The sequence below is a fragment of the Lepisma saccharinum genome, chromosome 20 (genome assembly GCF_977018435.1).
Source record: "Lepisma saccharinum chromosome 20, izLepSacc3.1, whole genome shotgun sequence".
NCBI lineage: Eukaryota > Metazoa > Arthropoda > Insecta > Zygentoma > Lepismatidae > Lepisma > Lepisma saccharinum.
This window is the reverse complement of record NC_139248.1, coordinates 39,842,843-39,857,150: the sequence shown is the minus strand read 5'-3', so window position 1 is coordinate 39,857,150 and position 14,308 is coordinate 39,842,843. Positions and strand designations below refer to the sequence as shown.

At 38.9% G+C, this 14,308-nt stretch overlaps 1 protein-coding gene across 1 annotated transcript; it reads left to right on the top strand.

Moving 5' to 3' along the window:
- Positions 1 to 3,914: 3,914 nt before the first annotated feature.
- LOC146003434 (uncharacterized) lies at positions 3,915 to 4,652 on the top strand. Its single transcript, XM_083141718.1, has one exon. It carries the CDS (start codon positions 3,915 to 3,917, stop codon positions 4,650 to 4,652), a length of 738 nt encoding a protein of 245 aa, XP_082997844.1.
- Positions 4,653 to 14,308: the final 9,656 nt, after the last annotated feature.

The following is a 14,308-nucleotide window of genomic DNA, read 5'->3' as shown; positions in this document are numbered from 1 at the left end:
CCATTAGTTGCAGAAGTCCCTGCGTCAGGAGATAACAATGGAGGGATCACGGATAGCCCCAGAATCACCGACGAGGAGACAGGTACCAGACACGAAGTTAGTGTGAAGAATGCACCAACAGGAAGGGAAGAGCTGGAGCATACAACATTGACCACTTCAGAGGAGATGCATCACATACCCCCACCCCCACCCCCCAAGTGCTTTGTTCGCGGAGGCAGAATTCCCCGTAGGTACCTCTCCTAGAAAATCACGGTCAAGATCTGTATCAAGGTTACGGTCAGTGGCGGAAGAGTCCATGGTGCTACGAAGAAAGAAGAAGAAAAATAATGAATGCGTAAGTTCCACAATAGTTCATAACGAATTTAGAGTAGAACCTGATACCCCAAAACAAGATGTTTCAAAGGTTAGTTTAACAAGTAATTCAGCAAATGTAACTAAAGAGAAACCTTCGACGAGTAACAAACTTACCCCAGATTTATTTAGTGGAAAGCATAGTTAATGCATTATAGGCAGAAATTAGAGATCAGTAATGTTGAAGAATGTAAGAAAGTTTAGTTTTCGTTTGTGGACAGTTATCATCATGCAAACATTTAGCTTGGCATCTATAAATTTGAATCAAATGCAAAGTAAGACCAAAATAATTGCTCTCAATGACTTTCTCACTAAATCGTCTATTGATGTGGCCCTCTTACAAGAGTTCGCCATAGACGATTTTTCTGTACTGAGCATGTTTAAAGTATACAACAATTTTACTCCCTTTGCACAAGGGACTGCCATAGCATGTAGGCGACACTTGGATTTACGTAATGTAGTGCCCCATCCCACGGGCAGGCAAATGAGTGCCAAAATAGGCTCAGTGTTTCTCTGTAATGTGTATGCTCCGTCGGGAAGCCAAAACAGACTGGAAAGAGAAGATTTTTTTTCAACAGTTGTAGGGCCAGAGTTGACATCCCACACACTAGACACTATACTAGTGGGAGATTTTAACTGCGTAATTCGTTCACAAGATCAAAATCCAGGATACAACTTCTCACGTGCGCTCTATGAATTAACGCAGGGGTTACAACTGCGTGACGCTTGGATACACGCCAACGGCGAAATTCAAGGTTACACACATATCACATCCAATAGTGCGTCAAGGATCGATAGGTTTTATGTCGCACCAAGGTTTCAGGAATATATAATTAGTGTTCACAATTTTCCAGTATGCTTTAGTGACCATAGTGTCCCAATTCTCAAAATAAATTTAGATTTGATCAAACCCCGACAAGGTAGCGGATACTGGCTTTTAAATAGCACATTATTACGCAATGGTAGTTATGTCCAGCTAATCAGGGAAACGTGGAACGAACTCAAGGCCTCTCGGCCAGTGCAAAAGACCCCAATCGAGTGGTGGGAAACTCGAGTTAAGCCTAAATTTCGTCAGGTCTGTAAATTCTTCAGTGCAGAGGTTAGTAGAGATCAAAGAAACAAATATAATTTTTTGTGTGCAGTCTTGAATGATCTCCATCGTTTAGCACTGGAAGGTAATTTCGATCGTCCCTATGCAAATGAAATCAAAGCGCAATTACTTGCTATACATAGGAAACGAAAATCTGCACCAGTAATAAAGAGCAAGATTCTTCCTATAGACCCTGACGAGCAAGCCACACTAAGCCACATTCTTCAAGAACATAAACACGCCAGGAGTCACGTTATTTATCAATTAACTTTAGATTCTGGTGAAGTTGTCACCAGCCCTCATAGTATACACGACAGGTTTTTGCAATACTATAAAAATCTTCTTGGTCAAGCCTTTAATCCAACAGAAACGCAAAGTAATTTTTTGAACTACCTCCCTGCATCACTGACGGAAAATGAAAGAACGGAGCTCACACAACCGTTTAGTAAAAAGGAGGTTCATGATGCAGTCTTCAAAGCTCCGAGAAATAAAACTACAGCCGAAGATGGATTACCATCAGAATTCTATCAATGTTCCTGGGATCTAATAGGAGACGAATTAACGGAATGGGTCAACGAAGTGTTGACAACAGGGACCATAGGGAAGACCAGTAGCACGGGAGTTATAGTGTTAGTTACCAAAAAGGCAAATCCAAAATTCGTCACAGATTTTAGGCCAATTTCCATATTGAGTAGTGATATCAAACTTATAAGTAAAATATATGGTTAAACTTATTGGCAATTTACAGTTCGCTTGTAATACGTCTCAGAGTATACATCACTTGCTGCAAACGATAAGAGACGTAATTATTACCAAACAAAATAAGAATGCATCAGAAGCAATTCTATCTTTAGACTTTTCCCAAGCATATGACAGAGTGAGTGACGAATATCTGTACAAAGTCTTAGAAGCATATGGCTTCGGAGACACTTTTATGAATTGGATAAAAACATTATATAATCATATGCTGCTAAAACTCAAAATAAATGGTTTCTTGACAACAAGTTTTAAAATGCGACGGGGTGTGCTACAAGGTAGTCCTTTGAGTAGCACATTGTACGTCCTCACAATAGCCCACTTTCTGTTTAGTATCCAGCATCATTTACAGGGCATTTCTATGGCTTCCACCACAATACAAGTTGGCAGTTTCATGGACGACGTCACGATTTTTCTCAAGGATGAAAGAGATCTGTACAGTGTTAAAAGCCAAATACATACTTTTGAGCACACATCAGGAGCAAAACTAAACAATCGAAAGTCATTCCTGATGCCCCTTGGCAAGGAGAATCCTTTCACAAAAAATACGGAGATCCCTGTAGACAAGAAAATAAAAGTTTTAGGTATAAACTTCTATGCAAATATCGATGAAACGACCGAAGTCAATAGTAAACTCACGTGCGAGAGGGCAATCTACGTCCTCAGAGTAAACAAGATGCGCTCTCTAAGTTTAAAAGCACGAGTAAGATTTATCAATGTTTTTGCTCTCTCTAAACTTTCGTATGTAGCAAAAATCCTGCCCTTCAAACTACAGCACTTAGCCAAGGTAAACAAAGCTGTTGGCTGCTTTTTGTGGCACGATACAATTTTCCGGGTGACAATAAATGAGGTCACGTTATCAGAGAAGACAGGTGGGTTGGGACTAGAGTCGGAGAGCTATTTGAAAGCGGCTGACCTTGAACAAGCCTCGATGCGCAGTAGCAAAGGAGGAAGTAGAGACTGCCGTGGAAAACGCGCGATGTCGTTCTTTTGTTTTTCGAGTGGCAAGAATCGGTTTGGTTTTCGTTGTGACTGTTCGTGTTTCTTCTGTGTGGTCACAAAAATTTGTCAATATACGTGTGCAAGATGGCTACAGAAACACCTAAGCGTCGTGTTCTACACAAACAAGCGCCAGATACGGTGTACAAAGTGTATAAGTTCTTCCAAAGTGAATCTCGCAGTGCAGACAGTTTCTCGTGTTCGTCAGGGAGCAGTGTTGCCAAATGTCAGGGGCGTACAGCGGCTGCATGTGGGATAAGTCTGCGTACAGTTCAGACGATTGCGAAGGAAGCCAGGTCGTCTTCGATTGGTGATACAGGGTCGGTTTCTTTTCGCTCGCCTGGCAAACGTCGTAATCTGCGAAAGAATGTTACCCACTTGGACGATTTTGATAAGGGGGTATTGCGTAATATTATATTTGATATGTACTCAAATCGCGAATTTATCTACTGCAGTGAAACTTAGGGCTAAATTGAAGGAAGCTATCGGGTTTGCAGGCAGTACGTGGTCAGTGTTAAAAATTTTGAAAAACATGGGGTTCAGATGTAGGAGAGGCAACGACGGGAGGAACTTTTTAATGGAGAGGGGTGATGTTGTAGCTGCGAGAGTGATCTTCCTCAGAACCATGCCCGAAATCAGGAAAGCTGGTACTACAAATATATACTATTTAGATGAAACCTGGCTCAACCAGAATCACACGAAGACGAGCTGCTGGAGAATGAGTGATGGTTCTGGTGGGTTAAAGGTGCCATTAGGAAAAGGTGCTCGTCTTATAGTGTGTCATGCGGCTTCAGCTGCTACAGGCTTTGTGCCCCAAAGTAAATTGGTTTTCCGCTCCAAAACAAACAGTACTGACTATCATTCAGAAATGACGTCTGCCGTGTTTCGAAAGTGGTTTTGCGAGCAGTTCTTGCCGTTCCTCGCCCCCGAATCCGTGATTGTAATGGACAACGCGAGCATACATTCCTTGCAAGTGGATAAAACGCCTTGTTCGAACATAAGGAAGGCTGATATTATGGCATGGCTCTGTAACAAGAACATTCCCCACACAAGCACGCAAACCCGAGCAGAATTGTTGCAGTTGGTGAAACATCATACACCAATTCACAAAAGTTACGAAATCGATATAATAGCAAGAGAATATAGTCACAGAGTTGTTCGTCTCCCACCTTATCATTGTCAGTACAACCCGATTGAAATGATTTGGGCCCAGGTGAAGGGGCCCAACAAAACTTTCAAAATTGCCGACGTTGAGAAACTTACTCACGAAGCAATAGACAGAATAGGTGTTTCTGAGTGGGCAGATTGTGTGGCTCACGCAGAGAAAATACAAGAAGATGACTTCCAGCGTGAAATAGTCAGAGACGATGTCATCGAAAAGGTCATTATAAATTTGCAAGACACGGATTCGGAAGAACTTGAATCAAGTGACGAGGTTGACAGCTGTACGGAATGAGCGTTATGTAAGTGAATGGCATTTTAATTTTTATTTTCAGTTCATGTTATGCATGCCAGACAGTTGTTTTGTTATTGCGAGTGCCACAAGACCGGCGCATGGTATCTGCAGCAAACGAAGTTGCCTTTGCCGCGCAGCGAAAGAATTAATCAAGTTCTTCTCTCGTTTTCTCAGTAACCAAATAACATATCGCTGTAAATATTATACGAACTTAAAATTTGGAGTTTTCTTTGTAACTTTCTCACTGGAAGTTATTTCAAATCTAATTTAGTAAAAATCGGCTCGCAAGAGAACTTTTTCTCTATACAATAATGGTCAATAAAATATTTAATTTCTTTCACTTACTTTCAAGATTCTACATGTTTAATTTACAGCTTAATACGATTGTCTAAAGCTTTCTGCTAATACTCGTGCAGGGTTGGTATCGATTGTTGCAATAATAGCCGTGCAGCGGTAATTTACAATTGTTCGAATGTAAGCCATTGTTTTTTTTTTATTTTGAAAGAGCTGGCGAGTTCCCCGAACAGTGAGTAGGTGGCAACAGCGGAAATGTATCTCCTTCTCTCTCTGCGCGGACTCGTCAAGGTCAGCCGCTGTTATATCGTTCGTCGACTCTAATACACGTGAACACACAGGCAAGAGCATTGTTTGTTCAGACTGGCCTTCAAACAGCTTTCTCACTGCACGAGTCAACAACCCAAGCATGTATACAGACGATAATACGGAACATTCCATTAGAAGCTCCCATCGATATCCAAAGTATCCCCAAAAGGTTTTTGTTTTATAAGGACATCGCTTTACAGGTATGCTACCAGTTATTACGACATGAGACAATTATAATATCTGTTAAAAAGTTATATAGAGAAATCAATAGTATCAAGCACGCAGTACCACGAATAGTCAGGGATTTCAATACACATAATTGGCCACAAATATGGAAAAATGTCTCCGCCAAACACCTTTCAAAAGCTGGCCAATCAATATGGTCCAAAGTGGTTCATCGTGTTATAGTGACAAGAGATAGGACATACCAATATGGAATCAGTGACTCTCCTAACTGTATATCATGCAACGTGCCTGAATCTTTAGCCCACAGGATAACGAAGTGTCGAAACTCCTCCACGGCATGGAACAAATTGCGAACAATGCTCAGTCGTATATGCCGCACCTCATTAACAAAGTTTACGGATACAGATATAGTATTTCCTGATTTCAATTTTTTCCCGTCAACAAAACAACGAGCAGTACAATGGTTGATAACAGAATACTTACTATATATATATTTCACAATGACGAGAGCAGTTTTCAGAAACAATTCAGTATCTTCTTGCAAGAACAATACGAAAAAATTCCTCTCCAAGCAAGGAAGAAATGGTATGCATATTTCTTATAAGTGCTTTATACTTAATTTAGGTCAAACAAAAATGTAAAGGTTAACCAGATAGAAATACAAATTGTAATGGCAGTAATACACTTATGTCAAAACCAATGTAATTCCATAACTTGTATATCAGAATGATACAATAAAAAAAATAGTGGTTAGCAGAGCGCGCTACAACGCCAGGGGTTCTGGGTTCGAGTCCCGGGTAAGGCATGGGTATTTGTGTTCGTCCAGTTGATAAGAAACAAAGACAAATGTAAGAATTGGAAAGTGTAAAAGTGAGAAAAAGAGTGAATGGGGGGGGGTACCTCCGTGTAGGGGGTATTTCCTTTTTTAAAAAAAAGTGGTTAGCACATCGCGCTGCGACGCCAAGGGTCCCGGGTTCGAATCCCGGTCGGGCTTGGTTGTTTGTGAATGTCCATTCATCAATTTCATCATTTCATCACTCATCCTCATCTTCGGAAATTAGCCAAGAGGCACAAAACGCGAAGTAAAATAAACTAAATCAAATCAACATACTAAGAATCTTACTTTATTTATTTTATTATTTATTTACCACAGAATTCCAAATACAGCTTTAGACATTTTACATTGGAATGTAATAACAATGAAAGTAACAATAAGAATAATAACATAAACTAAAATACATATATGTGATAAAATGAATAAGGCGTTGTTACACAATACTTTTTGAAAACTTGCCAGGTTTTCAAAAATGCCAATGCATGTAACCATCATGTGGAGCCATGGGGGATGTGAGAGGAATATCCTTAGTATGTGTACCAACTGTATGTGTTTTCTGTGCTGGATAATTTCAAAACAATATAAGCTTCAAATATAATCAAAAATCATTACGATGTTGAAGAAAACATCCACTCCCTTTGGTGATAAGCCGAAGAGTCCTGATTATTTTTAGTTAAGGGTTTGCCACTAAATGTAAGAACAAGATTGGTCTTCAAAATTAACAAATATAAAGAAGCTGATAGAGTAAGAAGTCATGGTTGGGAAACTTAGAACAAAAAACTTTGTTTCTTAGCAGCGTCAGGTATAAAAACATGAACTTAAGTGTAATAAAAAATTGAGAAATATGTTGCCTAATATCTGGTGAAGAAAAGCAAATATTTTATGTTATGACGAACTTTCTGCCATTCACCAAAATTCAAAAGGTTTTTGTTTATTACATGAAAAAAAAAAGGTTACATAAAATAAAATAATAAAAAAAAATGTTGGAGACCCTTCACCGAAAATTAAATGGAACAGAATTAAACTCAAGCTTGAATGCTGAAAGAAAGTCTTTTGTTTTCATTAGCTACACGCTGGAGGAGTCTTTCGTAATCAACAATGCTGACGGTTGGTCAACATGCGATATAAAGTGTTGTTCGCAGGTCCGTGGAGTCAGCGGAAAGTTCAACACACTGCATCGTAACACGATACATACGAATGGCTTCTGAACAAGTGCTAACCAAACAACGAACGTAATCCGTGAGAAACCTTAAGGCCGCATGCTCGCAATCTTCCGCCTCATGAGGATGACAGTTCGAGGCGAGAGCAAAAAGACCGTGGTAAACACCAAACTCCACTAAACTGCGCACAACCACACGAAGATTAAAAAAATAGTTGAAGATTATGTTTTCACTTGCCACTGACGTTCGTAGCACACTATGTGTGCACACTATGACCTGAGAAATCAAAAGGCAGGGCAATCCAAATACACTCAAACCCCGGAGTCCTGGGGTACGAAGCACTGTTCCGGGACATACACGGTCCTGGACCGATCACAATTGCACTGGGGGACCAGATTCGAATCCCGGTGTGGAAAGTTCCGGAATACTGTTCAGCAAAGGTCAGATGAAAAGACGTTGGCCGTGGGGCGGGCGAACACATGGTAGTCCATGGGAAGCCACTCCAAGTAGCGTTTCCAAGCCCCAAAATATGCGTTGTCCAATGGCGAACACTGGGGGGTATTTATGATAGGCCCCTGAAAGTTCACAGCAGACGCCATTGCATATTTCCGGCACACATCGAATCGCGACACATTTCGTACGCAGGTTGCATGCGAAAACGGAATGTGTACCGTGCTGCAATCACTCCAAGAAGGGGAACAGTAAATATGGCCACTGGTAGGATAAAACTGTTCACAGGTGGCCTGGCAGGTTGCTGATCCACAGGGGTGGGTCTCAACACATTTGGGTCGTTGACTGTACCCGAAAAGTTCCAATATGTGGTGAAGTACACTGCCTGGCCTTACAGAGCAAAAGGGGACGATGTACATGAAAGATGTTCATGCTTCTTCTTAAGGGGGGTTAGAGTCGTGGGGGGGGGAGTTGCTCTGTAAGATGACATTTCTTCTGATGTTTCTGACGCTGTTCCGATCCTGGGATGTCACTTGGAATAGGATTTTCGGTGCTGCTACGTGACATACACCGCTGAAAACCAAAGGAGGCTGGTGAGCTCCAAAGCATTCAGGAATGCGTTCTTCTTCCGGCCTCAAAAAAAAATCGCTGGACTATTTTCGAAATTCCTTGAACTCGTGGAATTTCCGAACAGGGTAGGAAACAGGTATGTTTGGAAAGACTGCATTGCTCTCAGTCATTCAATATTTAAAATATATAAAAAATGTGTAAAGTAATCGTCTTTTATAGGCAAGTGAAAATCATGAGTAAAGATAACTAACTAACTAACTAACTAACTAACTCTCTAGCCTTCTTAAACCCGAAGGTTCATGGCTGCAGCAACACAGGCCTTCCATTTGTCCCTATCTTGAGCAAGATCTATATACTCTTTTCCATCCCTACCGATTTCCCTTAGGTCCATCTCGACGTTGTCCCTCCATCTTCGTCTTGGCCTTCCTACTGGTCTCTTACCATCAGGTTTCCCAACAAGAATCCTGAAAACTCCTCTTTCCTCTCCCATTCGTGCCACATGGCCTGCCCACCTAAGTCTTCTTGATTTAATTATTCTAATAATGTCTGGACATGAATACAAATTATGTAGTTGTAAATTATGTAACCTTCTCCACTCACCTGTCTCCTCATCCCTTTTAGGTCCAAATATTTTCCTAAGGATCCTATTTTCAAATTTTCAAAAAACTATTTCAAAAAACTGAGTAAAGATAAGTAAACTAAAATAAAATAAACTCCCCAATAAGTGATATAAATTATAAAACAAAGGTTGAATGAAGGCTAAATAAAATAAAAGGCGGAAAATGTCATTTGACGCCTTAACACTGGAACACCATTAAAATGAAAATATGACTTCATCAAAAGTAATATATGTATATATTGACTAAATTATATATATTTATAGCCCCTGGCTTCTCCAAAAATATAAAATAATGTGCAATATAAAACTAAAGTTATGACATGGCACTATAAAATAAACGAAAATATGTAGGATTAAATATTGATAAATATATAAGTAATATGTAGATGGTATCAAATATATCCCCTGGTATCAGAAAGTTAACCCGACGAAATCCATTAATATCATGTCAGAAGTGTCAAAGCATTGTGAAAAATGAGGAACTGACGAAAAAAAATAATTAACCCAAAATTTGGTAACGTCACAACCGTTAAAACGGACCTAGCCACAAGTAAATTCGGGATCACTAAGTTATAATAAAAGAGTAAATGACATGGCTCCAATGACGTTAAGATCATTAATTACGAAAAATACATAAAAATGGATGAATAAATCAAGGCGACATAGTGACGCACTGTTAACGCTCACTAGTCAAGGTTGGTTTGCGCTTGCATACGCCTGACGTATAGCATAAATAAACAGTTAAAATGAAGTTCCAAAGTAGTAATAGGATAACAGTAACGGGAAAATGGGACAAAAATATTTCATGAAATTGTGGTTCGTTCGCGATTGATTGATTTAATTTTTCCATGGCCAGTCTAAAGTCAGTCCAATCAGGAAGAATTACATTTGAAAAATTTACAGAGGTATTAAAAAGTGGAGAAATTGCTCGAATAGCTATTTCTGTATCTAAAACTCTACGAGTGTGGATGATTTCATCATCAAAAATCAATTGATCAAAATTCTTATAATTACAGAAAAAGGATGTTCCTTCAGACACTGTTATTGTTTTGTGTGTATTTAAATTGCCGTTTAAAGTTTGTGATTGGAGGAATTTTCCTGTGCCGGAAACTATCACTCCTGTTCGAGTGCGAACTTTCGTGAGGTGGCCTCCGACGTGGGATTTTATTTCTGTGGAACAGGGAATAGTGGAATTATGAAATAGAATATTTGTTAAGCATTTTATATTATCGTGAATTGAAAGTTCCGTATGAATACAAACGTAAATAAAGAAATTAAATTTACAATGACTGTCAAGAATCTCCACGATTTGGGTTTGACCATTATGTTCCATTTTATATGATAATTGGGGAACCTTAACCCGGAACCATTTATTATCAACAAAAGTGCCAACATTTATAGTCCGATAAACTGGAGAGATAGCATTACGGCGTAAATTTGGAGTTTCTAACAAAATATGAAATGAATGAGTGGATAAGTCATAATTGACAAGGTAGACATTGGTTAAAGCGTAAAAGAGACCAAGATCCGTCATATACAGGGTGTCCTTAAAGTCAGAATGAAGACTGGGAAAAACACGGAGCCAATCAGGAGAAACATATGATAAGACAATTTATTCATTGATAGATCGGTTACCATAAAATCAATACGGGTAAATAATTCTGACGCGTGCAAAAGTGCCATTAGGTGCCTTTCTTCCGTATAGATGTCACAAAATTTCGAAACTAAATCCGCTTTAAGAGCAATAAGAGAACGTTTGAAGATTACCAAAATGTTATTAACAACTCGGAAAGTCTGGATTTCGTCTTTCTTCATTTCCTGTAATTCTGCCTGAATCTGATCTTGATTATGTTTTAGAGCTTGAACAGAAGAGCTAAGGTGATGAATTGAAAAGGAGTTATAAATGGAAAGGCCTGCCGAAAATAAATTCATTAAATTAAAGAAAATCGATCTTTTCCCTCGAGTGCTCCCAGATACATTTTTCCACACCCCATGGCAATTCGGCCGGCAAGGGAGGTAAAGTGAAATTTCGCGTAAGTATTGCTGAATACGATCATGGGTATCATTTTGAATAGCTGACCACTTAACACAGCCTGAGTGGTTATCAGTCCGAATGTTAATATCAATATGAATATTGGCAGTTGTATATATGTAATCGGAACTGTGAACCATAAGACCTTGTTGTTCGTAAAATAAGCCCAACCCACTTACAAAAATATCCTCATTTTCATTTGCAACTGTATATTGAAAAGGTTGGAAGGGTTGTCAGGAATAGAAAAAGACACCTCCAATAAAATTGCGCGATGTCAGCCATGCTTGGTATCTGGAAGGGAGAGAAAAAATGTTTGTGACGTGAACAAATTGATCTAAATAAACTGAAAAAATGAAAAAAAAAAACGATATAGAATACTAACAAAAAATCAAATTAAAATTGCTCAAAGCAAACCATGAACATCCCGGGTGTGATCCTAGGAGGTTGCCTTGACCGGGCTGAAACTGTCGGCAAAATAGGGGGGCGCATTTGTCTCTCTTACGTAAAAATGTAAATTCAAAACTGAAACTAATCTGGGTTATTGATTTAGAAAACATGTCATGGCTATCTGTGAAGTAAATTTACGGTTCTGAGAATAAAGGAAAAAAATATAAGGCATTGTGTTAAACAGAAAAGAGGGAAAAAACTACTCTACGTCATGCTATAGCCCGCCGTGGATTTTCTTTGTCACTTAGCATAAATGCTCGCCGCGTAAGAGATTACACTTGACCCATGACAACTGTAGGCGTCTAAATCCACTGTTTTGAGTTTTTAGCCTAATAAGGTAAACAAAACTACTTTTTATGGTCGCCTTGATAAAAAAATATAAACGGAACCGTAAACGAAACATCATGACGCTGGTCCAGGAGAAAAAGTATAGGATTTGGCATGGCCGTCACAATTAGCCGAGTGGATGTTGTGCGACAATTTTCTCACCCCTACAAATAACCTGGGCAACACGTTCCTTTCGTATGATATTACTTCAACTAAAGTCTATAACGTGTGGGAGATTAAAATATAAACACAATTACTCGCTATTACCTACTGTACGAAGATTAACACGAAATTAATCTGTAAGAAGTAATTAAATTTCATTCGGGAAACTTTTGAAAATTCTGAAGAAACGAGAAAAAATTGTATAAATAAGCGCCCTTGAAGAGGCTATTATTCACACCTCGTTTGGAGGCTAGGAATTTCATTGCCGAAGCCACCTAGTGTAAAGTTCATCTACAACAAAGAAAGGTGTCATCAAATTCTCTTTCTTCGAGACTGAAATAGGATATGTGTCTTCCGCTAACTCGAATGTGGAGTAGAAACTGCGCACCGAAGCGGCCTCAACGATGAAAACTGCGAGGGAAATGCAATTCAGCATAAAGCAGGAACTCGAGGAGTCTAGTTAAAGACATCTTTTCAACTTTGCTGGATATGTGATCTGAGTCGGGGGGGAAGGGGGAAGGGGGAAAAGTATATGGCGGCCGTTCTGGATGGGCGGAGCCCCCCGTGAGTGATGACCAATAACAGGAACGTGTTCTTCCTCTGCGAGGAACACGACGATAGAAGTTAGGACTGGTAACGATGGAGGCGGTGCCAAGGAGCAAATAGGAAGAGGAAGAGAGTACCTTTCATGAACTTTTGGTTCTTGATGTACCTGGATTTCCTCGAGACAAGACCGGGGAATTAAAAAAGGGGAGATGTTTGCTCGGCGCCCCAGGCTAGTACGAACTCGGTTGCATAACGGCTAGGGGAGTGCGTGGAAAAGCAGCTTGATTATATGTCGTCATAAAACATGTTTTGAATGAAAGGGACCATTGGTTCAGAGTGGGGTTGGGGGTCGTCGGTTCGAGACACATCTACGTTTTGTGTTTTCACCGTAACTCATTGAACTCTTTTTATTTTAACAGGATTAGTTTGAACAGAGCGAGATGAGGTGTTAACATCATCTAACTTTAATGGATTAAGAGTTTGACATGCAACATTAAATGTATCTAGACGGACGGGGGGAATTTCAAGTGGGAAAATTTCGTTTGGAGTACCTGCTTGGTCATAAAAGGAGTCTTTAAAGGTAAAAACTGACGCAATATTTCGACATGTAACGGGTTGGGTGGGACCACTGTGCCAAGAGTCGCTATCAAACTGGGATATATTTAAAAATTGTACACTTGAAGACATATTTACTCGTTCCATTTCCCTTGGGCAATTATTTTCCAAAACTTTTAAATTTTTACATCTTCGCCGACAACAAATGAAGGCAATAATTAACATACAAATAAAAACTAGTGTTAACGTAATTACTGAACAAATGATGTACGGGTATTGGAAAAATCTTATGACCACTTCCTTGAAGGATAGGGAATTGACATGAGAGATAAATGCAATTAAAATTAATAAATATAGGAAAAACTGCATCTTGTTGAAATATGTAGCAATTATTGAACCTAAACTTGCTAAAATGACCACAACTGTTATTTTTAGTTATTATTGAAAATAAATGAATTACTTTTCGGCCAATAAATATCAAATCAATAAATTTGATAAATCACATATTTTTACACAAAATAATTTTAACTTAAAATTTTCTCGGGTATTTTAGTTAGTTTTAGAAACAATGCAATTAGTGCAATGTAAATAGGAATTATTCAAGGAGGGGTCAAGAAGATAAAGTCAAACTGTCGGCCAGGAATAATTTTAACTGAAAATAGATTAAAAAAATATCTCGTCAAACGTATGAAACTTCACACCTTGCTTATTATTAGCACAAATTACATGGTCTAAATGAGAACTTGGTTCTCTGCTTCATTTTAGTCGGCTTACGCAGACTTCTTTCTTTATTTAAGGCTAAATGTCACGGGGACATTAACATTTCTTACGTTATTAACTATAATAACGGGTCTTTTCACACACTACCGGTAGGTTTAATATACACAATAAAAAAGACAAATATACACTAGATAACGCTCGTGCCGCACTTTCGTTGCTTTAATTAACTAAGTGAGCTCACTGACAACATATTTAATTCTTTTTATAATTCATGCATGGATGGAAAAATGCACATATATTTCAGAGCGTGTTTATAAATAACTTCATATATAAAACATGCAATTGCCTAACAAAATAGTTTTACATCTACGAGAAAACAGCAATGGTGCGTACATTAGGTTTTATACGTTTGGCGAGAAAACGAATTGACGTATTGATACTTTT